This window comes from Argiope bruennichi, chromosome X1 (assembly GCF_947563725.1).
Source record: "Argiope bruennichi chromosome X1, qqArgBrue1.1, whole genome shotgun sequence".
Taxonomy (NCBI): Eukaryota; Metazoa; Arthropoda; class Arachnida; order Araneae; family Araneidae; genus Argiope; species Argiope bruennichi.
The window spans coordinates 41,615,018-41,642,423 of NC_079162.1; the positions used below are offsets into that span (position 1 = coordinate 41,615,018).

The 27,406-nt window shown below is 27.7% G+C and overlaps 1 protein-coding gene across 1 annotated transcript in view; it reads right to left on the bottom strand.

Annotated features, from left to right (window-relative positions):
• The window catches only part of LOC129958437 (E3 ubiquitin-protein ligase SHPRH-like), a 66,480-nt gene that overhangs the window by 5,963 nt on the left and 33,111 nt on the right, over positions 1-27,406 (bottom strand). Inside the window, exons 14-24 of the mRNA XM_056070929.1 lie at positions 26,662-27,181; positions 25,058-25,234; positions 24,308-24,507; positions 24,050-24,120; positions 15,716-15,859; positions 13,115-13,216; positions 11,318-11,383; positions 8,203-8,382; positions 6,249-6,341; positions 4,555-4,641; positions 3,417-3,595 (exon numbers count right to left, since the gene is read on the bottom strand). Of these exons, the coding sequence (XP_055926904.1) occupies positions 3,417-3,595; positions 4,555-4,641; positions 6,249-6,341; positions 8,203-8,382; positions 11,318-11,383; positions 13,115-13,216; positions 15,716-15,859; positions 24,050-24,120; positions 24,308-24,507; positions 25,058-25,234; positions 26,662-27,181 (1,819 nt within the window). The remainder of the gene's footprint in view (positions 1-3,416; positions 3,596-4,554; positions 4,642-6,248; positions 6,342-8,202; positions 8,383-11,317; positions 11,384-13,114; positions 13,217-15,715; positions 15,860-24,049; positions 24,121-24,307; positions 24,508-25,057; positions 25,235-26,661; positions 27,182-27,406) is intronic.

Genomic DNA, 27,406 nt, shown 5'->3' on the forward strand with positions numbered 1-27,406 from the left:
AAAAATATCTCTAGAGTTACATAAGCTCATTAAATTTAAAACAGAAATAAATGTACAAATTTCATAAATATCGAAATATTATCATGTACTGAATACCAAAATCTTTTATTTTTTAAAAGCAGCATTCTAATATTGTCCTTATTCAATATCGAAGTAATATATTTGAATTTTTAATAAACTAATCTAAGCAGCAAATTTATTTGTTATTCAGTATAAAAAGTAAGGATTTTAAGCGTTATCCTATTCTCATTTTTTACATTTTCGATGATAACGATATTAATTGCTAAATTATTGTGTAAGATTTCATTCGAATGAACAAAATTAACTGAATCTTTGATGTATATTTTCTTGATAACAATGCACCTCGGAAGTTTCTTTGAAAAGTTAAATCTTATTCCAGTAAAATCTTTTACCCAATATTAAAGTAAAAAGAATTCAGAATCAATTAACAGATAATTTTTTATTTTTTTTATATTATCAACTAATCTGATATATATATATATATATATATATATGGTCTGGAACTGGGTTTCTACATTCTTGAATTCTGCACATTTCCACTTTTAAATAATCTTTGTCAAAAAAAAAAAAAAAAAATATCATTTGAGTTTTATTGATAAGCTTTTCTAAATGTTGGTTTAGTTTTTGGCATAGAATTTATACTTATCTATGTCTAAAATCCTAAAAAAATGTAACATGATATTCGAAGTTTTATGAAAGCAGAGACTGAATTTTCATTTGTACATAATACATGAAGTATTATTTAGTAATTATGTTTTCTAGTATGCCATATTGGCCATTAAATAATCTAGGCAGATTTCCAAACAAAACATCATTAACATGTGCTTTCATTGTAGATGAAATAAACTGTTATAATTAATGAATAATATATATAAGTTACAATATTTAAATAAATATTTACAAACAAGAATTACATATATTAATTTAAAATTACAACTGGTTCGCCCATCAAGATAAGTAAATTAATGTCAACCAGTGTCAGTTTAGCTACAGAATTTATATAATTTTTGCTAATCTGAAAAAAGTAAATGACAAGAAGAAAAGTTATAAAAAATATCATATAATAATAAATATGAAATACACACAAAAATATCATTTTTTAAAACTAAACTCAGATGCATATACAAAATTAAACGAATTTAATGCTTTGCAGCAAATGTAATAATGATTTAGGAAGTTAAGTTTTACTTCTGAAATAGTCCTAGGCAGAATAACTTTCTATAATAAAATAAGATTTAATTAAGATTATGAACACTTTTGACCAGCATGAATTTGATTTAAATTATAATAATTCCATATCACTCAGCTAATCATAAAGTAAGTTGTTTACTGTTGTTGTGGATCTCTCCTCCCCCACAAAAGCCATTAATTACAATGATTAGAGTGTGTCACACTAAAATTTAAAAGTATATCAAGATAAAGGCTAATATAAATATGCAAAAATCGATGTAAAATTATGTTTTAGTTAAAGTAGAACAATGTCTATATGTAGGGGGCCTTTCCTATAGGCGCGCTTGAGAATAATAATTACAAAAAATTGAAATTTTTACTGGCATCAATTTATCCTCAATTTTGTATAATTGTGTAAGAGCACAGAACTTGTAATATCAGGAAATAGCTACAATCCACCAAAAATAAAAGAACATGAAAAAGAAAAGAAGCTATGAAATATAATATTACATTGGAAAAGAAGGTTAAAAATGTAAAACTATAAGTGTTTATCAAATACAAAGTCTGTATGCGTATTTTTAACACATTTACAGTAAAATCACTCGCCTGTCTAAGAATTAGTCACCTGATAAATGTTCATTTTTCATTGTACCAGAAAAGATAATAAACCTCCCGAGGCAGATTTCCAACTGTTATGAAAATCATTTGCTTTGGAAGCGCATGAAAAACCACAATTGAATCACAAAAACGAAAAAAAAAAAAAATTTCTGGTAAAAAATGTACGAATAAGTTTATTACCACAACTTAAGGGAATTGATACGATTCTTAAACTGCTCCGCGTCTTTCACTCTGAAATCTTTCTAAAAGTCAGTATTTAAAAATAAGACTGCCAGTGATGTGTGGATTGGGAAAATAAGCAGATTATTTTCACAAAATGGCAGCTTAAAATCAGCATTCGAGGAACTGCTTTTCAAAGCACTGCAGCAACGGAACAATGCATTTCAAAGCCCTTGCTGATAATTTGTGTCCACAAATAAAACCTTGTTTTTTCAGTCAAAGAATCAAGAAATTGCTGCATATTTCAAGAAATTGTACACTTGTTCTCTCCTTCTCTCTTTTTGAAAGAAACTAGTTCTTATGAACAACGCATTAAAAAAAAAATCGTGGAATATAAAATTTGATACTCTTGAATTGATCAGGCTTATTCAAGAAAGTATTTCAATGATTGAAGAATTGTTTAATAAAAGATGCTTCTAAGCTGCATTTAACCCTCAGATTCCTACGAGTCTCAAGAGTTCCAGGACTTCAGAATACGGAAACGCCAGAATCTCTATTTTAAAGATAAGATACCCCTCCCCAAAGCTAAATAAACACAATTGAAAATCTTTTGCGTACTCTTAAAAAGTTGATACACAAAAGAAGGTAATATATATCTTTCATATAAGGGTTAGACTTCCTTTGTGAGTTCTAAGAAAACTTGCTTCTTAAAGAATGAATGGAAATTTCATCGAAATACTCAGGCTCACGTTAATTTCTAAAGATGTGACAGAATGGCTGAAAAAAGATCTTACAATTGCACCAAATAGATTAAGAACAATGGATCTGGGGCTTTCTGAAAGATCAATGATCTTAATCACTCAAAAATCCTGGGGAAGAAAAGATAATTTATAGACACATAAGCACACATTATTGAAAGTCCTATAAATAGGGGGAGGAGGATTAAGTAAAGATAATAGAAGTTTGTGTATATATGTATCATTTTATTGCATACCATAAAATGAAATTATGAATGTAATTATTTGCTCTTTAGATTGAATTAATTTATTTTGATCAAAATCTAATGGCCAGTAAATACATAACCTTCTTTATTACTAAGTACAAATTATTTCTTGAAAAATTACTTTAATACACCTATTTGAAAATTACTCTGGTAAAGGAATAAAGATGCCAGTTAATATAATTTCTTAAAAGAATTAATGTTGAATTAATATACTCTTTAACTTAAATTTAAAACTGAAATTAGAAAGATATTTTATTTCAAATATCTGTTTAAAAAACATGAGATGATTCATACCCTGTATATCAGATTAAAAAAAATGTGAGGAGTATGGATATAACGAATAAAAATTAATTTTTCCAATTAAGAATTAAAAAAGATGGCAATCAATGAGTAACGTGAGATAAACAGTATTTCATAAGGAGACTGTAATTGGAATATGGCATACCTTGTTTGTCCTATTCGGTGAACACGTCCTATAGCTTGAAGGACTTTTGAATTATCCAGCACTGGTTCAGTCAATAACACATTTGTAGCTTCAATAATGTTTAATCCATTTGCTCCCACATTTAAAGGAAGTAAAAGGACATTAACATTTGAACTTTGTTTGAAAAGATCTAAATTTTCCTGGAAAGGTTTAAAACATATAATTAATCCCAGGAAATAATAACATCGAATTCTAAACAATAGAAAATATCTTAACAACTAGCGTGGGTTTAACACTTCACTTTAAAGCAATATAATTAATTATGGAAAACAATTAGTGAAATTTAATTTCTGCACTGAAAAAAATGAAAATGGAACTACTACCTGATTTACATAATTATATAAAAATTACATTTTATATTACATTAATTAATAAATGCACTTCTGAAAAAATTGCATAGCTTAAGTATTACAACTTTGATATTTTTACATTTTTAGAAAAAAATTCACTCTTCTGTGCCCTACACTCGCTCATATATAAAACTTCGAATTTTATTATTATAAACCAATCAAAAGTAAAAGTTTCCTTGAAGCGTCCATTAAATGGTGTATCTTCCTTGAGGTAGCTATTGAAAGTGCTGGAAACTATCTAAAATAGTGATATTCAAATCGTCATAACTCAGCAAGTTTATACCGCAAAGGAGTGGAAGTTTCTTTTTCTTTCTTATTAGTCATTAGTTCCACGAACCTGTAATTAAAACGACTAATATGATCAGTGATCGTATAAATATTTAAATTCCTTTTCCCCCCGTAGAATATTTATTGACTCAAAACAGCTTAAAATATAATTTCTTATATCATTTGAAGCACTTTTAGAACTGGAAGTATATACTTATCTTTCTAATGATTTAGAAGACAACTATCAAGCTACAATTACGGTGACGCCTTGCACATTCCATGCTTAGCAATAAAATATCTATTACGAAGCTAAAATTTACAGACATTTTATATAGAAAAATAAATGAATAAAATATTCTAAGAATGAAATATTATTAATAGTAATGAAGTTCAAATATTCTAAAATAAATCAGTATTTTGTTTTACAGCATTTGAAAACTATTTCATTTTAAAAGAGCATTTACTGTTTATCATACTCATACCTGAAAGTGTCGTCTGCTGTCGAGACCCACAAAAGCGATTTCATTTTCAGTCAAAGCATGTTTTAAGAGACATAAAAGATCTGCCCACTGCACATTTGAAGAAAAAACAAATTTCTTAATTACTAAATACACTTAAATAGAACAACGTTAAACAAAATATTTGATAATTGAATATACTGAATGGTATAATATCTATAAAGAAGTGCAATCCTCTCAATACATTATCTAATATGAAAAAAATAACTGTGATCGTTTCATTCACTTTTTCTAAATACCAGTACGATAGTCAAAAAATAAAAGTTTTTAATTTTCACTTTGAAAAATTTATTCGGAGAAGAAGGTAAATTAATAAGATAATAATGTCAATCAAATAAGTGTTACGAAATTCAGAATATTTATTGCTTTTTTAGATATTTAATTGCTAATTATTTTGCAAAAATATGAAATAATAGGAACTTAAAAAATTTCAACTCAACTGGTAATAAATAACAATATATTAAAGTCCCACTAAATCCTTTTGGAATAGAAGTCCCTCAATCAGATAATATTGAATCCTTGAACTTAAAAAATAATTTCAAATAGTAGTCAAATGCTAACAATTTTCTAGCTAATTCAATTATAATACACTCTTTTCTAATGAGGAAAAGCATCTAAACATACTGAAAAGTAAAAATACGTAATCAAATGGGATAAAATTACTTTTTAAAAATTACAATAATAAAAAGTCGCATTTAATTGTTATTCAACCCCTGCCCCTTTACATCATGGTACTTCCAAGGATTCAATTATTATTTAATACTCAGTTTTAATATCCTAAATGAAACTGTATATTTTTATGTCGTCAGAAAGGGTAATCTTTGGGTGGGTGGAAACACTGAATCAGACTCTGCACTTATTAAGAATGAGCTTAATCTAATATTTCTGGAAACAGGAAAAATTCATTTATATAGAACCAACTACATAAATAAACCACATGATCTCACATTGATGCGCTTCTTGTTGCATTCATCTGTGTTCACGTTAAGAGTCAATTGCAGCTAAAATGCGAAGTGAACGAATGGATTCATTCCAATATCCGATCGATATATCCAATATTCATTACTTTTCAAATAATATTTACATTTTTTTTTCTGTCGATGTTCTTAAAAAATAATAACTAAGTAACGCGAAAAACTACAAAATGTAAAGGCACGTCTCTCGCAATATACTTCATATAGCGATATTATTTAAGATAATGTATAGGTTAAAACAGGTTAAAAATAATCATGTAAAAGAGAAATACAAAATATTTCACAAGAACATAAAAATTATATCAAAAATTCAAAAGAATTTTATTTAGAAAAGTAAAAATTTTCGTTCAGTTTGAATCGATCGAATAACACTAAAATTTAAATATGTTTGCAAAATTACTAATAGCAGGATAATAATTTTGCATTTTGCATTTATGATATGAGTTTGAATTGCACGTAAAACAATTTCGTAATTAAAAGTAAGATTATTAAAATCGGCGAAAGAAAAAGAAAAAACAAGTTTTAAATGTAAGATATTAATACAATAATCGAAGATATAATCAGAACTTTAAAGAAGTAGCTCAAAAGCACATCATTATATATTTTAAACATGAATAAGAAATTGAGGATAACATAAAAAAGACATTCAAAAACCAAAATCAAACTATTACAAATAAAACTCACAGTTGAGAAAACCAAGGACTTAGCAGATGGGTCCTTCTTCTTAATCTTGAGAAGACATTTTATAACAGCAGATATTTTTGTAGAATAACTTCCCTAAAACAAGGACAATAAAAGATAGTATCATTTAATTCTTAAAAAATATTCGATAAAATTTATGTGGATGGTAAATAAATAAAGTCTCTGGAGGTAATTGCTTGCCTCCCCAGTACTTGAGTTTACTATGGCACATAAAATTTTGTAAACTTTATAGAAGGAAGTGGAATTGGATGATTACTTACTTTTTAAGTTATATGATTTTGAAAACACTTAAAAAAGTATTTCAAAATTACCAAGGAAATTTAATGCTCAAACTACAACAGGTAGGATTGGAAAAGATTCAGTACAAGACTTCAACATTAAATTTGATATCATTTCACTTTAAACAATAAACAACAAATTTAAGTCGAGTTGCTGCAATTCGTCGGATAAAAGGAGGTTTGAAACTTTATTAAGAAGTATCTCATGACTTTTGTTACCTCAGTATATGAGGAAGGTTATCTACTAAGAATGCTCCTGCAGGAATTCTACCCCTTTAAAAAAAATAAATTAGGAAACACAGCCAAATTCAAACAATGTGCAGCCGCTTAGGCCATTATGCTTCTACCACAAAAATATGCATTCAAAACTACGCAATGTTATTATTAATACCATACTTTCCCGAAATATAAAAATCAATAATGCTCATGTTCAAGAATATACGAGAAATTCAAATATTGGAACAAAAGATATTTGAAATTTTAACTAGAAAGTATAGCTGATGAAAAATTGGCACAATGGAGCATTGACATCATGTTACCAGCTCTCAGCTATTACAAAAAAATGATTTATGTGAAAAAAGTGAGTCAGGTGATTTCACATTTATGATTTCAAAGAGATTAAAAATGAGAGGAAAGTGTGAGCAAACAGAGTTTGAACAACATGAATTGTTGAGTTACCGCTGTGGTTAATCTGTTCATGAGATACCAATAATATTACTAGTTGCTCATTCCACTTTAAATAATTTTATTAAGAAATGGAAATGTATACGGGCTACAGCTTTGCAACCACACAAAGTTGCGTGGCTTCTTCGAAAGCTGATGGAATAGATAAGTTTTTGATAAATTTAATACACTGCAGCTAGAGCGGTATTCCACATTAAAAATCTTTGCGACAATTGGATTTTGATTTCGTCAAGGTTTCGGCGCTTCTTAGCTCTTCTTTAAATCTAGGTAACTTGTTGAAAATGGTACAATCTTATAAGATTTTTTTTTTTTTTGATTTTTCAATATATATACACATTGTAAGAATTCATCGTCAGAAATTTATAAATTAGGAATTTTTCCCGATTGAGAGCATAATCATTTCATCCGCCATAATTTGTAAATGGCAACAAATAGGTCAGGGTTGCCATAGTGTTTATTACCCACATGGGTTCTTCCATCATCCTCTTTCGTTTGGCAGATTAGGCCAAATTTATCTTGTACATTAAATGAGAAACTAAATAAATATTACATAGCTCATATTTAAAGCAGAAAAATACAATCAATACAACATCACAGTAGCATATGTCATGTAAAGCAACATGCTCCTATGATAAGATTTTATTTTTATAGATAACAAATTTAACTGAATTTTAAAAATTATTGATTCATATTTCTCCATATGACGTTATTTGGTAGTATTGGAATAAATCCTTTTATGAGCATTCCTGCTTTTAATTTGGACTGGAAAGGATTTGATGAAGACTAAAAGCAACATGATTTGGATACAAATAAAAAAAAAATTATTACAGATGTACTTGACTAATTAATCTACATTATAAAATAATTTTTAAACTGTTTTCTTTTTTTAAAAATGTTTTACTTATAATAATTTGTGCTAAAACGGATTAAAAAATACATTTTCATAATTCAAAAAGTTGAGAAAAAAATGAAACCTTCATGCAAATTTCTTCATTGGCTATTTGAGGACTATCAATGTAATATATATCACTAGTATTCGTCACTTCACGACAAACAGGACAACGGATGGAAGTTCTCAGAGAATTCGCTGGTGAGTTAGTTAACATGTGCATACAACCAAGACAAAAGCTGTGTCCACATTGAAGTACAGACCACTAAAATAAAAACTCTTGTATTTAATAAAGCATTAAGATTATATTTACAGTTCAAAAACATATACTATATAATTCATATCAAGGAAAAATTATTTAAAGTAGAATTACAATGCTAAAGGAAATTTCTCATTAATGAATGAAATAAAATTAATTTCTCAATTAAATCAGTGAAATAAAAGAAAAACATTTTGTCATTATTAAATAAATATCTCCTTTGAATTAGAAATATATAACAATAAAATAAATCAACCATTCAGCAAGTATATGACATGAGCATGTTTGCTATTAAATTTTAAAAAAATTACTTACATTCTGAAGGATTAATAAATAGTCTTACATCTATGAAATAATATACTTTACTCTTGATGTAAATAATAAATAAGATTATTCACATTTAGTTTGTTAAACTTTGAAGACTTGAAAAACAAAAAGCATTTTAGAATGAGTAGCTAAAAACCGAAAAGAAAATAGAAAGAAACAGAAATTCACCACACAAGGGGGAAAAAAATGAAATTGTAAAAATTTATCATTTTTTTCCCCTCATGTGGCAAATGAAATAACATTTCATATTTCTGAAGTTAGAGTTAGATTTAAAAACTTGTAGTTTTATTTGATCTTGTGCTAAGTCAAGAATTATGGTAAAAATTTCTGGACATTGGTAGTTTCCAAAAATATAAGGTCAACTGTAATTAATCAAAATAGAAAAATAAAAAGGGAGCATCTTCAGAAATCAAGCTAAGATTAAGTTTCGTACAAAATAAAACAAAGTTATTAAGTAACAAAACAACTCTGGTCGTTACCAACAATTATTGGCAGATAGAGATGAATTATTTTGACATTCAAATAAACGTCGGAAGTTCATTTTCAAACTTCATCCTTACTTAACCAACCGCATTAAGTAAGGATAACTTAAAACTAGTATCAAACAACATTTCTGTACCTAAATTTAGGCTAAAAGTTTAGAAGTTTTATTTGCTAGTAAGTCAAGGATTGAATTTGGTATTAAAATGAATATCAAGAAAAAAGTTACGATTCAGGTATGTATCAGAGTATATATTCTTTCAAATTAATATATTTCAGATTTTCAAGGTTTTTTTTTTTTTTAATATAAGGTCAAGAACAAAATTTCCGAGTATTTGATGCTAACACTATAGCACACAAAACAATATTGCAAGAAATCATTACGTAATATATGCTTTTCTCCACAGTACAACATGAAATTTTTAATGCACATACTAATTTAATTAAATTATAACTCTAAACTGTGTTAAAATTACATGCTTCATTTAAATGCCTACATACTAATTAATTTTTAATGACAATATGATCATAACTCTCCATACTTCTCAACTGTGTTTAAGATATATTTTGATGCCATTTGATAATTTTATAAGCACAAGTTTCATCATTAGATAAAATAACTGAAAATCTATAATTGTCTCGCTACCCGTTAATCATCAATATTTCTTAAAGTTATAAACATTTTCATAAGAAAACACCTCTGAGAAAAACATCTCCCTAAAAATATAACAAAATGACAATAATAGAATTTAAGAGGCTAACATTTAGTGTAAAATGGAGAGAACATATTGAAATAAAAACAGAAAATGAAATCTAATGCAAAATACAGACTATCCGAAATTAAAATTCTCCTATTCAAAGCTGACTACAGCCTTAACTTGTTAGCAGAAAAGTGTGAAACTTTATGAAAGGTTTCATAGAAGGAAGAAAAAACATGCAGTGAATTAAAAGAAAATCCAAATATGGCCATCAAAGCCATATTACTATGAAAACCCATACTGCACACGACTTTTTAAATATAAACTCAGAACGACTTGGGTTTAAGTATCAGCATATTACCAGATAGCTTTTACCAAAACACTGATTCTGCATCAACTTCAATATGAAAATTTTGAAAGGACTTCAACCAAGTTTAGCACTGCTAAGAGACTCACTCAAGGGACCCAAAAAATTAAAATGAACACAAACAGGATCATAGTCTGTTTACCTTGGTAGGGGAAGAAAACCATGTTCAAAAGTAGTAAGTAAGGAGTTTACCAAGCAAGCAGAAAAAAGCATATTAAATTTTCATGTCTACGGCAAAATCCATAACAAATTCATTGCAAATATTTCAATATTTTATAAAAGTTACTGAATCACATCGAAAAAATTAACGTAAGTACGAAGGGTTTTCACAATAATACACCCACTAGTGGCCATATTTGACACATTTTTTATTTTATTCGTTCAATGGTTTATCTGCATCTCAATATTAAATCCTTCACAAAGCTTTCCACTTCCGATAGTTATTCATTTTGACTAGTTATGGCAGAAGATAATTTTGAAGAGAAAATTTTTATTATCCTGTACAAGTTATATATTCCCTAAAATGGGAGATTTTCATTCAAGCTTTTAAAATAGAATTTCATTAAAGCTTTAAGTTTTTATTAACGAAACTTGCAAATGTCAGTAAATTGTCTTTAAAAGGTTCATGGAAGTACGGCAGCTGCCCAGTATCTTTAATATTAAACTAAAAATTTCATGCTTTCATAGAATTCCAAATCAACTTTAGACGTGCATTCAGGTAATACTGATCTTTGTTGGCCATCATAATTTGATATGGTAACAAAGGCAAAAATTGCTATAGATTGAGAACTCTTAATGTTATTTGGAAAAAATCTAATACAATAAGAACGTTTAAGAAAGGTTAAATGGCACACACACAATGAACACAGAATAATAATATATATATATTTCTAAATTCGTCTGAAAATTACGTAGATCGCAAAGGTCACAAGAATTCATTGTACAAAATGTTTAAAAACTAAACTCCAAGAAAAAAAAGAAAAATCCGAGGAAAAATAAATAATGAATTTTACGGTATTTTCAGTATAATATCAAACAAAAATAAAGTTCACACTTTAAAAACTTTTACCGATGTTTCAAGCTTTAAATGACACACTGGACAGGTCTCTTCAAATGGTACTTCAGAATTCTGAGCCTGCAATCAAACAGTAGAATTATCAATGGTCAGAATGTGAATTCAAATTCTATTCAATATTTCAAAACCAATTACAGATAATTTCATCAATAATGCTCCAGAAGATTTCATCAAGTAACCGTGAAGTACAACTTCATATTATTTGAAATATTAGACTAAAATAACTTCAGGTATAAGTTTACATTTTGAAAATGCAATGCATTAATATTTGTAAATATATGAACATTCATTTAAACGTAAATTACATTGACTTTTGCGTTTTGATATGATGGGTTTTTTTAAAGCAATGACTTGTGTACCTCTTAGCTCCTTTTCAGGCAAATTTCATGCCTTGATCAATTTAAAAAAAATGTACTAAACTTGCGAAAAGAATGAAGCTTAAAAATCAGAGTTTACTAATTAGTATTCACTTCTTCAACTTCATCTCAATTTACTTTTTGCGAAAAGTAACTTTAATTATATGTTACACAAATTCACAAAATTCTTGTTAGTTATTATAAAAGCAGGTATAAATCTTATAAAGCTGAAGTTCTATAATCGATTCTTTATACAGTTTTATCATCGATTCTTGAAAGAGAGTAATACTCTCAATAGCAATGTTTTAATATTTTCATAATTTAACTATCAATTTATCTATTAATTTCAATTAATTTTTTATTCAATATTAGAAGTTTCATCTGGTAGTGAATCTGAGAAAAAATTCTTTAAAAAAATTCCATAATAATTATTATACAGAATTATGTAAAATTTTTTTAAAGCTGAAAAGTAGAGACTTAATAATAAGAAAAAAGATACTCCCCCCTTCAAAAAAAAAAAAAAAAAACCGTCAAACGCTGAAAAACACACAATAAAGAAATGAAGTCACAATGAATATCATGACAGAAAATGTCTAAATTATAATTAAATATTAAAATATACAATGAATATGTTTAAAATTCTATATAGCATTGAGAAACTAGAATTAAATCAGAATAAGCTTTTGTAAATATTGCTAGATTAGGAATTTTTTTCTAAGGAAAAAAAGACGAATATGAAACAGATTTGGTAAACATTGGCATGGATAATTGCTTTCAAAGATGACATAGTATAATATCAAAATATAAATTCACATGCGATATTTTATTTTCAATACCTCAGAAATGACAATAATAACATTTTAAGTCTAAGTTTTCCTATTATAAAATGCATTACAAAAATATCACGGTAAGAAATTATTTTTTTAAAAAAGAGATCGATTCAATATATCGAAACCTGCAACATTAATTTAGATGACCGGAATCTTAACCATTTCACTGCATTTAGAATAGTAAATTATGAATAAATTTGTGACGTATCTAAATAGCCTAGAGTAACTGTTTTTTTTTTTTTTTTTTTTTTTTTACTGTTTTACAGAATTTTTGAATGTGAGGACAGAATTTGTATACAAGTACTGAAGAGGAGTAGAAGTTTGCAATCTGCATATGGCAAAAAAGATAATTTAGCAATTACTGTAATAACAGCGATTTTATATTGAAAAAAATTTTAAAAATAGACATTCAGACATTACTTTAAAGTCACTTTTTGATAAATATATCCGTGTGACTGCAGTGTTGTCAAAAATATTATGTCATCACGTAGCATCTTTGAAACACCATAATCACCCAGATTTGATGTCACTGAGACATGGAAATGCAGTATGAGATTACAAAAAATTATTAGCTGTTGTTTAAGAGAAGCTAATTAAATATATACCTTTTTCAGATTCTGCAAGTAAAACAACTGGCCTAGTTTCTTCTTCAGTAGATTCTGATTGCTTATAACATCAGACTGCAGTTGCATCATGTTTGTTTGCAACTAGAAAGAAACTACAATATTAACATAGGTAATATTAAAATAAATCATTCATAAATTAAAATGCCTTCACATACAATACTTAAAATTATTAATAATGCATTTGAAAGATTTCAAAAGGATAATGGCAAAAATAAATTATTAAAACTCTAAAAATAACTTTATATACCCTTCTGTGATTTAGGTAAAATGACAATTAAGTAAATGACAAAAATCAAACATGACAATATCTTTGTTAAAAAATAGCATTCTCCCTTAGGTAACAACAGCTACTTTCAAAACTGCTAGAAGCAACAGAAGTTCTATTTGCCTTTCTAAAAAAAGATAGACGGCAATTAATTAAAATAAATAAAAATCTTATTCCTACTCAAGAATTAAGTATGTACAAAGAAATTTAAATTAATTCCTCAAAAAGCTTCATTTGATTATTATATTATTAATATCCAACTACCGTTCGTTTCTGAATCCCGAGACTAGCAATTTCCGACGATTATACTTCACTACGCTAAGAGGTCGTATGCGGAAAGGTGGGCAATTGTCACACCTCCTAATTCCGCGAATAATCTCAGTTCCCTCTATTGCTACATGTAAACATCTCCTTCTTTCACTTCTATTCTCACGCAATAAAAGCCTCCCTTAAGCATCCGCTAAAGTGTTTCCGAATCCGAGAATGAACAGTGGCATAATTTTCTAATACTGACAGAAAATATATGTGAAAGCACTGAATACTACATAATACCTTTAACTTTACAAATTTTTATTGCATTAAAAATATTCAAAAATCAAGAAAGATTAAGAGACAAAAATTTAAGCAATAATTTGCTAATTTTCCTTGTTTAAAAATCTGTTTCAAGTAATTGCAAAATACTTTTAAAAGTTTTACATATGTAAATATATAATAAATATATCTACAACACATTTATAAAGGTCAGAAAATAGAATATTATATAATTCTTTTACAAAGGCTTACAGTGATATTTTTTCTTAGTCTAACAAAATATTACATTTTGCAAACATTTATCTACAGACTTTTTCTGAAAGAATCACTCTATAGATAAAAATTTAGGCACACAAAAATAAGTAATTTTTACAAAAGAAGTTTAAAATGCAAAAAGGCAGCTGCTGTACAAGACTTTTTCCCAGAAAATTGGGTATTAAGGAAAAATATATATATATGTTAAAAAAAATATGCAATACAGGCTTACTGAAACAGAAATTCATAATAGCATAACAATATATATGCACAAAAAACACCATTACAAAGCATACCAGTAAAATCGATACAATGGCAAGGAGGAGGCAATATAAACAACAAAGCTTTCGAGAAAAGATAAGTACTTTCAGAGCTGCCAACTCAAGTACAGCTTGAATGTTCTTTATTTATGCAACTGTGTTATTGTCCAATTGTGAATCTGTCTGTTATTAAACCTGTGTTTCACAATTTATCTAGTGAATTCATTTTTATTTATTTAATCCATTCGTAAAAACTTCCCTGTAAAAGTTCTCCTATGTATTTGCAACCGCAAGTTTTATTCTTCCTGTCTGGTCAACTCATACAGTTCGTCCTATGATTTGAGTATCACTGCGTATTTTTTTAAAAATGATAAAAACTTATTTGGAAGTAATAATTCTGATATTTATGATTTAAAAAAGTATGATTTTGTTCTTTTAGAATTTAAGCTTATAAAATAATTATGCTAAAAAAAAAAAGGTAAAGTGAATTTAAGTACTATCACAGATAATTTCCTTCAGTAATACTTGTTATGAGCAAGAAAGTTCTTGAAAAGAAATATAATGCAATGCACACATAAAACAACCAGTATCAAAGAATATGATAAATCATTTTGTTAATGTATAAAAAAATTCTATAAAATGAACTTTTTGCCAAATATTTCATTTTACATTTGAATTGGTCTAGCACTTGTAAAAGGATTGCCATGTATAGACCATTTCTGAAAGTAAATTTTCAAATTAATAACATAAAAACTGAAAAATACACATAAGCAAGGCCATAACTGGAGACTTGGGACATTGAAAGACAACGGAGCGCCCATGCATATTGTTTCTCCCAACCATTCTTTTTTCACTAGCTATGTCTGATCAAATTCTTAATCATTAAAGTAGCTTTACACATTTTCATGGATATAAAAAAAAATCGATAAATTTTTTTTGTTAATATGTTTTACTATATTTTATTTTTGATTCCTGTTAAGACAATAAAAATATGATATCCAAATATTTTTCTTCAATGATTTGTCATTGATGATTCGCATATATATATATATATATATAATTAGGAAGAAATTTTATTTCTAAGTTGATAAATAATTTCTTGACTTGAAAAATGAAAATATAGATATCATTAGAGACACTGAATTTTTTTCAATTTTTAAAAACAAAATCTCCAATATAAAAAAAATATAATTATAATTTTACACCATATTTGGGGCTACAGAGTATTGACCCAGTCGGAATTGTGGCCCTGTGCATAATTATAATTACCTGATGTGGTTGAATTATGTATGGTACAGGAGGATTTGGTGGTTTTTCACCTGGCAAGAGCAGTCTCATGGACATTTTTGCCATTTCTAATTCATCAATAGCACTAACATATTCACTCATTTGAATCCATGTGCTTCGAAGTTGCTAAAAACAAATATAATAAATTTAAATAAATGCAACATTTTGTAAGATGCACAGCGGTACAATTTATAATGAAAATTTCAATATTTTACTTTCCATACCATGCAATGCAGTTATAAAATGAGGCTTTTATAAATGAAGTCATTTTATAATTACAAATTCATAGCTTCCCAAAATCTTATAGTAAATGTAACTGAATAAATAAATAAAATAGCTGATTTTTTTTAAAAAAATTTCTAAATAACATTTAGAGAGCTGTGTACAATTTGAGATTTATTACAAGACAACAAAAAAAGTGAAAATGCATATTAATTGTTTCAGTTGTTGGGGATAAGCAAGCACTGCAAATCACAAACGCATTCCAAAGTTAACTTAATGAACCGTCATAGAAATAAATGTCCTGAATTTCGAAAAGTTACATTTAACAGATTTTTATGCGATTCCCAAGATAAAATTGATCTATTAGAAATATTTTCATTTTGTTACAAATAGTCCATTATAGGAATTGTGTATCTATTCATTAAAACCCAAAGAACTGTAATGAAGGAAGAAAAACGAATTAGGAACGAATTTTCCAATAATTTATAATGGTATTTTGTCTGAAAAATTAATGATCAAATATCAATAGCGTATGTCATTCTTAAGATTAAAAAACATGTTAAAATGTATAAAACAACTGAAACATAAATACGTATGTAAATAAAACAATAAGCAGGTAGAAGTCATGTTAGTGACAAATGAAGTTCAAAATCCAAGACACATTATTCAAAATAAACAATTCATAAATATGTACAAATGGTTTTCCTTCAATTTCAATGCAGAATTGAACTCTTCCACTGAAATCTTTGACAATATTTTGGAGTACATCAACCTTCGATTACCTTTAGTTTAAGGCCAATTGCACTTAGTGGGCGAGTGATGTAAACCAGCGTTCGATGGCCATCTGATAAGCAAAAACCCAAAGAAAGATTGGGAAAGTAATTATGCAACTTCCTTCAAACTTGTTTTATAGAAATTCTCATTCAGCTACTGTATTACATTGATATTTAAGTATGCAAGGAAGCCATGATATTGACAATAGGTATTTTCTTTACAAATGATAATGTCACTTCCAGGAAATCTGTTACAAGTCCATTTAAAATACGAAGTACAGATTTTCCAGCTATAGCAGTGTGTTAGTAAAAGACTGACTATGGAGTGTTTACCCCACACCACAAAGACATAGAAAATTTCTTTTAGTGATACATCCTATAAACAAAGAGAGGATTCGGATGTCTCTAATAATGATGGTTGTGAGTATTGATTGCCCCATCTTCCTTAAGCAAATATATTCATTAGTTCATAGAATGTTCATAAAAAATCGAGTATATGCATAGATGGATTAACAACCTGCGGTAACATGTCCTGTTCCGTAAACTTCATGAAAAGGAAAATTTTCCAAGACATCAATTTTGTCAACGATGTAGAAAATGTAATGCTAAAATTATGTTAAATGATAGCCTGGCTATTTCATTAACGTATTATATCCTACTCTATACTTTGAATAATCTTGCAATTTACAGTGTCTACTTATCTTTAAAAACTGAAACGTTAAAGAGTGTTTCAACCTTTTCAAGATATACCGAACATTCAAAACTGAAATAGTACCCAGGGTAAACTAGCATTTTTTCAATCAAAATTATGTATCCAATAAAAGGCAGAGTTGATTTGTAAATTGTATAACAATGAAGGAAACATGTAAATAATAGTGTTTTTAATCAGTGTTATTTTACTGGATAGAACACAGCATTTAACTTTTTAAAAAATAATTTACAAATCAATTCTACTTTTTCACCTGTGAGTAAATTTTGGTCCATCACTGAGAGATAGGTATCAAATTCCATTAGAAACGCTACAAGATGAATCATATCAACGAAATTTCATGTCAATCATATCGTTTTTTAAATGTATTTCAAAGACACATTCCCATCCATATTGTTGGATTCAAACGCAGAAACTGTTATCGGATGTTGGAGGTGGTCATCTCGTGCCTCGACACCTACGGAGTCTCAAACTCTATTCAACGTATATATGATAGTGCTAAGCAGATGGCAAATTTTTTACATTGTAGCCTAATTTACAGAAAACCTTCAACAAATACATTTTCTATAAAAAAAAATTATAATGATTGAATGAAAAAAAGAGAAATTAAAGATAAGAGTAAATAAACAGTAATGAAAACACGGAGAAAAAAAATCGATTAATAAATAACTTCAAAAAATCTCTAAAATATATAAAAAAAATTAAAAATAAAATATTTTTACAAATGATATTAATTAAATCAACAAGATTTTTAAATCTAAAATCATAAAATTAATAACTATATAAGTTTTTTCTTTATCCAATAAAAGTGATACATTTTGAATAGGATCATTTGCATCAATAGTTGATTTCTGGTGTTCATACAGCGATTCTTCTTTTTCACTAGAATACGCGTTACCCGTATTAAAGGAATCTGTTTTGCTTCAAAGGTGGCAGCCTCGTTCAAGTTACTTCCTTTTTAATCATGTAACATCAAATAAATTAGTGAGAACGTTATCTTAACATTGTTCTAAACCTGTGAAAAATTCTAAATACAATAAATTACAAATGACAATGAAATATTTAAGTGAAAATTCTTTAACTTATTATTTTTGCCTCTTCAAAGACAAAATATGGCAGGAATCCTTACCAATTTGTAAAGTAAGCGAAGAGAGATAACTTTTGTTCTAAGAAGCATCAACGGCTATTAGCGAAATATTATAGTCAAACGCACCGTTGCTTTTATTTTTTAAAAATGATATAGAACAGGAATTTTATTAAGAAACAAATCATAGATAAGTACTCACGATTAAAACAAGAAATGTTATTTTTATTATTTTGATGTCTTTCAATATCTGTTTTTGAATTTGCAAAATTTTACTTCGATTTTTTTGCTTTCGCTTTTACTGACATTTCAAAATTATCATTTCAATGCTACTTTTATACGTATTTTTGTACCTCCATTAAAATTTAATTTAATTTTTTGATATTATTTAACATAATAATTTCTAATTTTATCATTCAAAAATATTTATTTTAATCTTACATTTTTTTTAAAAAATCAGAAAATATGTCAAAATATTGAATTTAGGACAACAACGTACGTTTAAATATATTATATGGGAACAAACTATTTTTTGCAGTTTATATTACATTATTTTTTTATCATTAAAGAGATAAAAAAGGAAAATCGCCTTACGAATAATCAAAGAGATATCAAACTAGTTCTTTTAATATCTTAGAAAAAGAAATAGATGTCCCGACATTATTGGTTCTTGGACCAGATGGGCATCTAAAAAGTATGATTGAGATTTCGATTAATATTAATCTAATGTCTTAGCGATTTTTCATTTAGTCATTATACAAAATTTCGTAAAAATATACTGTGATTCAAAACTACGGGGGAATTCAGATTAGGCAGTGTTACGTATTAATGAAGCAAAGTGAAGTCATTACAAGCGATCAAAATTCTGGGAGGTGAAGTGATTAAGAGTACAGAGTAAGAGAAAACTGTTCTGATACGAAGAATGTGATGAGTGTGTGCCTGTGTGTGTTTTCCTTATTGTGAGTGTGTGCTGCAATTAATAAAGATATTTATGTTGAATTTTTTCGATTCTTCATTTCCACAGACTCAGCATAGATTTTGCTGAATGCTATTTTACACGTTAATACAAAATATGTAGCGTCCGTGGCAGGACGAGCTAGGCATTAAAAAAACGAAATTTATAGGATTGATTTATTTTGTTTTGAACATGATTATTTTCAAGATTTGTTTTCTATATTGAAGGCTCCAAACGAAACAGAAATATCTTAAAACCTTACCTACTACGTATATTAATAAATTAGAAAAAGGTATTTTAAAGGATACAATGGATATGAAAACTATTTAGGTTTTTAAAAATCATTTGCAAGATAAATTTGATCTTCTGGCGGCATTTCGAGAGAACTGCTGAAATTAGATAATCAAGGAGAAGCGTATGTAAACTGCTATTTTGCAATGGTAGTGGAAATTGATTCGAAATTCGGCGAAGCTGTCCCACAGAAAAACATTTATAGAATCACAGAAGCTTAAATTCACCAAATCTGAATTGAATATATATATAAAGGTGATGGTAAACAATGTTTAGCATTTTAGAGTACGTTTGCAAAAAATTCATATGGATACACGGTTATCTGCAGAAGATAAATTTCAGTATTTATAAAAAGCGATAGTTTCAAAATCGAAGTTGTCATTAGCTCACCGATTGCACTGGTGAATTAACCGAAAGCAGCGCAGCTATTGAAAAAGTGTTTCAAACGAGATGACATGTTCAAATGTAAGTCCGAAATTGCTGTTAATGGTCATAAAAAACATTGCGTATGGTAAAGCCACAAAAGATCTTTTATCTTTGGACGACGAACTTGTGAGTAAATTACAATCATTAGAAAGCTTGAGAAGAACTCAACAAAAAAAATGGAGATTTTCTGATACTTCTAGCAGATGAATGCCTTCCAGAAAATATTCTTATTGTGTAGGAAAGAAGGATAAAAAGACGACGAGCAAACTTGTTATAAGTGTAAGTCGTTTCACTGAGACTCAAAGATGCGCAGAATATTGTGCATTAATGAAGTCATTGCAAGCGTAGAGTATTGTAATGAAGTGAAGTGATTATGATCAGAGAGTTGAGAGAGAACTGTGTTCTGATATCGAGAATGCAACGTTGTGTGTCTTGCCTTTTCGTTCTTATTGTTCGCGTGCGTCATGCAACTAATGAAGATGTTTATGTTGAATTTTCTCGATTCTTCATTTCTATAGATTCATTCTAGAATCCACTGAACATGATTTTACGCGTTAATACAAAAAAAAAAAAAAAAAAAAAAAGTTGCACAGGATTATTGATCTGGCCAGAGCAGGCTACAGATAGATAAGTTTAAAAAATGTTATTAGCCAACTGCCAAATAAATACGTTTGTAAAAATACAAATTCCATGAATTATAAAAGATTAGCACATTGTCAAGTAACATTGATCAGATTGCTTTCATTGTATTCACTCTTTTATTAGAGCATTTATAGATATCTAACGTTTGCTTAAATAAAGTTATATAGTTAATAGATGTGGTTTCACACAGAATGAGGAATAATAAATGAAATCGTGTATTTCTACAAAGTTACAGAAATAAAAAATTGATCTAAAAAAGTCTTATTGATCGCTTAAAAATAAATCTCTTAAAAATCTTTTATCGATATCTGCATTCTTTTCCGAATAAAAGGTCCACATACACAATAATTCAAAATAAGGTCAATTTGGACTACCGGGAAAAAATTTTGCAGACTTTTCTCATTTTTTCCCATTCAAAATGATCGCATGAGATGGAAAATGAATTTGTTATACGCGCGTATAATTAGGTTCTAGAAAGCACACTAAGCAATGCCTTATTTAAAATTAATTTGGTTATTAATTAGTCGCAATTAGAGCAAAGTTCATAATTACTTCGTATTTTTCTAACTACCCCCATAGTCTCCGAGGTATAGGAACGTGAATTTTGGTTTATGATCAGATAAACAAACTGATTTGAAAAAATAAACTACTACTTATTATTCCAGAATTTATTTTACAGCCCGTCCCCAATTACATCAAAGTACTGTCTATCAATAAAAATATATTTCATAAGATATCGCATATAAAGTAATATAAACGTTTAATACGCAACGTTATAATAATTCTATCCCCAATTTCGTTGGAAAATAAATCTTTACAAAATCAAAAATGACAGATATTTCCTTTTCGTGTTTCAAAATTTTTAAAGACTCAGAAACGCACTTTAAAATGCCTAGATTAATAAAAAATAGGCCAAGTAATTTACTTTAATAACAGAAAATAAAACTCTAATTTCAAGTATAATATTCAACTCATTTTTCTTTAACATTTAGGCTCCAGAACAAATCAAATTCAGCTGTAGGATCTAGTACTAGAGGTTTTATCGGACATTTGGAAATAGCAAGCGATCATTTACCACCAAAACAAATTTTGTTTTCATAAAATTGCTGCTCTTCAATGTTATCAATTCTATCACTTGAGAACGTATGAATAATGAGTATTCACCTTCAATATAATCGATCAAGATATTCATTTATGTTGAAAAATCAATCATGATTCATCCTAGATTACTTCCACCAACTTCACAATCTGCATTTCTCATTGAAACGAATCTATATAATAATCTTCATATTTTCTCAGCATCGATTTTTATTTATTTACATTTCTTTTTTACTTCCTCCATGTCAGTTTCTAATTTTCTTCCATATTTCATGTTCAACAGAATCAAACCATTATCAATAAAAAAAAATAAAAAAAAATTCATATGTGAAAAGTTGTATGTGGATCACACGACAGGTTCTTCAAAAATATCAATTGTAAATTTGACATAAAGTAATGAATATTATTACTGGAACAAGACGCTTCCTCGTGAATAGATTTAATATTTCCTTTAATATAATAAATTATTCCAAATACACGAAATATATAGGTTTTATTACATTAAAAAACTTATTCCTAATTACTACCCGACGAAAGCTGTCAGGAGTAATTGAGAATGCTGTTCAGGAGAAAGTCCAAAAGTGAAAACAGAATCTTATTCGAAACCGTTATATCCTTCAGAGTTAAGAAATATAAATCTCAGCAACTTACCTTGTAAATAACTGATGTAAAGAATGAATAATGACACTTAATAAAGTTTGGTTCCGCTATTTTTTAATGCCGCTGAAATTAAAGCAAGCAAACTTTAGAAAATTACACTAAAAGATGTTTCCCACCTTCCTGTAGAGTGCCTTACAGAAAGCACATATTTCCCAGTTTTCTAAAAGCTTCACCGGTTCGCACTGTAGTCACCATTCCCAATTATTCTTTGTTTCCAATTACCTTTCCTGGCCTTATTCTATTGAAATCGTAGTGAAAAAATAATAATTTTCTGATTGTTTTATGTTACAGTTTTAAATTATTTCTGTATAGTCGTTATTTAGAAGAAAGTAGCGAAAATGTATTTTCCGGTATCTCAAATACATATAGTTACACTCGTGAGCTTTTTTAAAAATGTTTTTCGAAAATGAGCATCGGACCTCAATTTATAAAATATAAAGTAGGTTCAATATTGTAGAGCCACTTTTTTAAATTACATAATATATATACTTTATCAATAACAAAGTATATTCAATATATAAATGAGGTAAAATAAGCTTAATAGATACAATAAATAACAAAATAAGAATATTTTTATACCAAAAAACAAATATTAAGAAATAAACATAAAAATAAACTCAAAAGCACAAATAAGTTTGGTTCACATAACTTTCATGTTATTTGTAGATGTTATCAAGGAAGCATTTGAAAACAATTTAGCACCTGTGGTCTCATACTGTCAAATGTCACACAGAGCTTCTTTATTAGAAAGAAAAACATGAAGGTTAAGTTTCATCAGAAATTTTCCAGTTATTCTGAGTAAACTTCTTGACTGACCAGAGAAGATTTAACCCATTATATTTTAACATGACAGTTAGAAACAAGTGAAATAAATTTTATGTCAAGTGGTCCATTTTTTACACATATTTAAATGACTCGTCCTGACCCTACTCAGAATGGGGTGAATTGTTTATAATCAGTTAATCGGCTAGTAATAAGCATGAATATCAAATTTCGTAAAAATCTCATTAACGGCTAAGAAATGAAATCGGAACAAACATATATACATATTTTGCAATAGAAAAATAATAATTCTTACAATACCTTTTAAATGGCATTTTGCTAACTTTTATTTTTAACTGGCATTCCGAAAATATATGTAAAAAAATAGTCTAACTTACTGAATGCTATGAATTATATGCATATCTATTTAACAAAATTGTTTAAGATTTTACTATAACAAAAAATTTCTGAGTTTCTATGAGCTTCAGATCAAAAAAGAATTTTAGATAGAGAAAAAAAATCATATAGGTCACTTTTAATAAGACAGTTTAAATCTCCAATGTACGAATTTTGAAAAAGACTCATTGTAATGTTCTAAATTGAAATTATAAAAGAAAAAAGAAAACTATAGTTCTAGAGAATATACGTATAAATTTCAATAGTATATTACTAATTGAATAACAGAACAGCTTACTTTGAATTCTTTTTTTAATGCATCAAAAAGCTTCAATTCATTACATCCATCTTCAAAATGCACAGGCAAATCTGTAATAAATATGAAACACATTAAATTCAAGAAATATTAAGTAGAGATCACTGTGCAAGAATCGCTATATATATATATATATATATATATATATATATATATATATATATATATATATATATATAACACAACTTAAACCCAATAATTAAATTATATTTGAAAAAGAAATAAAAGATTTTAACTTACCCCTTCGATGACGAGCATAATTGACAAAGATTTTTAAAATTAATTCAAATTCACTATCTGCATGAGTGCCTTTACGAAGTTGAGGCAAGCAGATATTCTCTGTGTCAGAAGATTCTTCATCAGAAACCGATAATTCATTGAAACGAAAAAGCTTGCTCTCATATTGACAAAAAACATCATTAGATTTACAGTATAAGCACCTATAAGAAATTTTAAAAATTTGAATTAGTTATACTTTACATAGCTTTATGATATTTTAAGATATGACATAAATATCATTACAAAAAGGTTCTAAGCAATTCTTATGGCCGTATAAGTTTTAAAGAATCCAAGCATCACATGTCTTGGTTTATACTAAAAGCATGTGAATTTCTATAATTTATCGATGGATTCCAAATTACATTTTTATTCCATTTTAGTTCAATGCAATTTTAATACTTTAGCAATCTAAAAAATAATTATTAATAGTTAACTTAGTCTAAATTAAAACAAATAACCACAGACTACTGAAAAGAATTTTAAAAAAATAAATTTTGTGCATGAAAAATAATTTTCATACGATAAAATCTTTTAACTTCACACTCTTTTATATAGTATATTTTTAATGCTTTATAAAATAAAGACGCTGACAATGAATCTTAATGTTAAGCTAAATTCACCTATACATCATTAAGAAAATGCAATTATATAAATTCATCATATAAACAATAAATTAAATGAACATAAAAAAGTAAATCAAATTTTTTGAACCTTGGAACCTTGTGTCCTGGTGTAGGTCTTAAGTGACATTCTATGGCATTGTTAAGTAAATTTGAATCAGGTGTCAAAGTGATATTATTCACAGCATCAATCAAAGAAGAACGTGCTGCATGAAGTTCATCTGACAAAGAAATTAAAGTATATCCAAGGCCAGAACAATCATGGAACCTGAAAGGAAGAGATCAAATGAATATGAAAATAATATTTCATCAGATATATACAGTAGGGTGGAACGAAAATGGCCATTTTTTCTTTCTTTTCTTTTTAAATTTTAGTTTGGTAATAATCCATTTCGGAAAATATCTGCATTCATACACAATAAAGATTGAAAATGAATTTGCCACAAAAAGCATGTAAAGTGAGAAGTAGATGCTGAATTTCTTCCTTAAAAAATTCGCAAACATTACAAGTCTTAATTATTTGCAAAATAATAATAATAATAAAAAAATAAAATAAAGGTATTGATAGATTTTTTTTAATGAACTGTGATATCCAAATTTTGATTAATTATATCCCGGAATATTATATTTACATAGTTATATATAGTGAAAGATGTAGCATCCACATTGATCATTTATTAATTAGAATGATATAAATTGAAGAAAATTTAATAAAAATAGTATCGCATAATCTCTAATAAAAAGCAGTTAAATATAAGTTTACTATATTACTTAATAATCATCATATCTTAATTCATTAATATATGTAAAAATCAAAGAAATTTATATGTACCTAAAATATATAAAGGAAAATTACGTGTATTTGTTCATTATTAGAATGTAAAATTTCTAGGAAAGATTTATTCAGATTCCTCGTCAAAACTGTTACATATAGAGTTTGCAGGATGTATAGGTGACTTTTTAATGTATAATCTGGGACAATGTTTTAGCTTTAAAGCTTTGATACTGGAATAATATGTAACTTAATATTTGGAACAGACAGAAGAAACTATCAGAATAAAAGATAACAAATCAGCAAACTTTTAATTGCCTCAAGCAATGATAAACAACATGAATACAGATGCTGTGGTATTTATTATGTAGATACACATCTCAATTTATACGAAATGCAATCTAATGGAAATTTAAAATACACAAAGGCAAAACAAAATGAATATACTTAAAGCACAATTATTTTAAATTCCAAAAGCTGTACAGAATTAAATGTGTGATAATGTGGCTTATAAATTTGAGTTTTATAGTATTCATGCCATTTAGCCTCACAATTAAAATGAATGCTTAGTATCCATGACCACGAAAATGTGTTGTTGTTTCTGATGGCACCTGGCATGGACAAGCCCGCTGATTCGAAGCCAGCGATTTTAAGCCGAGAGGGGGCATCTCTTGTTTTAGTAGCGCCAACTAGTGCAAAGAGTACAATTTTGCTATTCACGCATCACATTAGCGTGCACAGTCCCTTTTTATAGGGGGGGGGGGAGCACATTAACACATCTCACAGAGAGAACAGATGAAGAACAACCATGCCCGAACAAGGGTTCGAACTCAGGACGCCCAGATCCACACGTAAATGTTTTAGAAGTTATTTTAATTCAAAAATATTTTAACAATATTTTAGGCAAAAATAAGGAAAATTACCTGTCAGAAATGGAAATTGAATCAGGTAAAAAGCTTCTTCCAGGTGCATCCATTAAGGATTCTTTTATTCTTTGGATGAATGATTTTTTCTCATCCTCATTCATATTATCAAGAATTTCAAACCACCAACTGGAAGTAGTAAGAGATTTTGTATTACATTTGAACTGTGATTTGATTTTATGTATTTCTTCGCTTATTTGTCTGAGCATATCTTTACAGTTCTGCATAATCGAAGTAAATTTCTGCAAATAAGTTTCACTGAGCTCGGCAGATTTACTTTTTAATTCTTCTGTAAAATCTGACACATTTTCACTCGCTATTATCATTTTAATATCGGAATAATCATTTGTCTTGCTTATCCACAAAGAGAGTAATTTTGAGTAATTATGTAGGGTGTGAATTTGCTGTAAAATATCAGTTCTGATTACATTTTTGTGTTCTTCTACAGAAAGTAAAACTTTTTTATACAATTCACAAGCATTTTTATATTCTTCTTTAATAGTAAACACACCTGCAACACCTGTAAGAAAGCACCAAATGAAATATAAAAAGAAAACTATAATTCAATTTATAAATGAGAGTTTAAAGCAAAAAAATTATTATATAGTCATTAAATTATTTCATAAAGAGATAAATAAAAAAATGAAATAAGAATTATCAGCAATACAGAAGATTCATTGGCATTTATCAGTAAAATTATGTAAAGTCAAAAGTAGAATACAACAAAATTTCACAGTGAACTTAA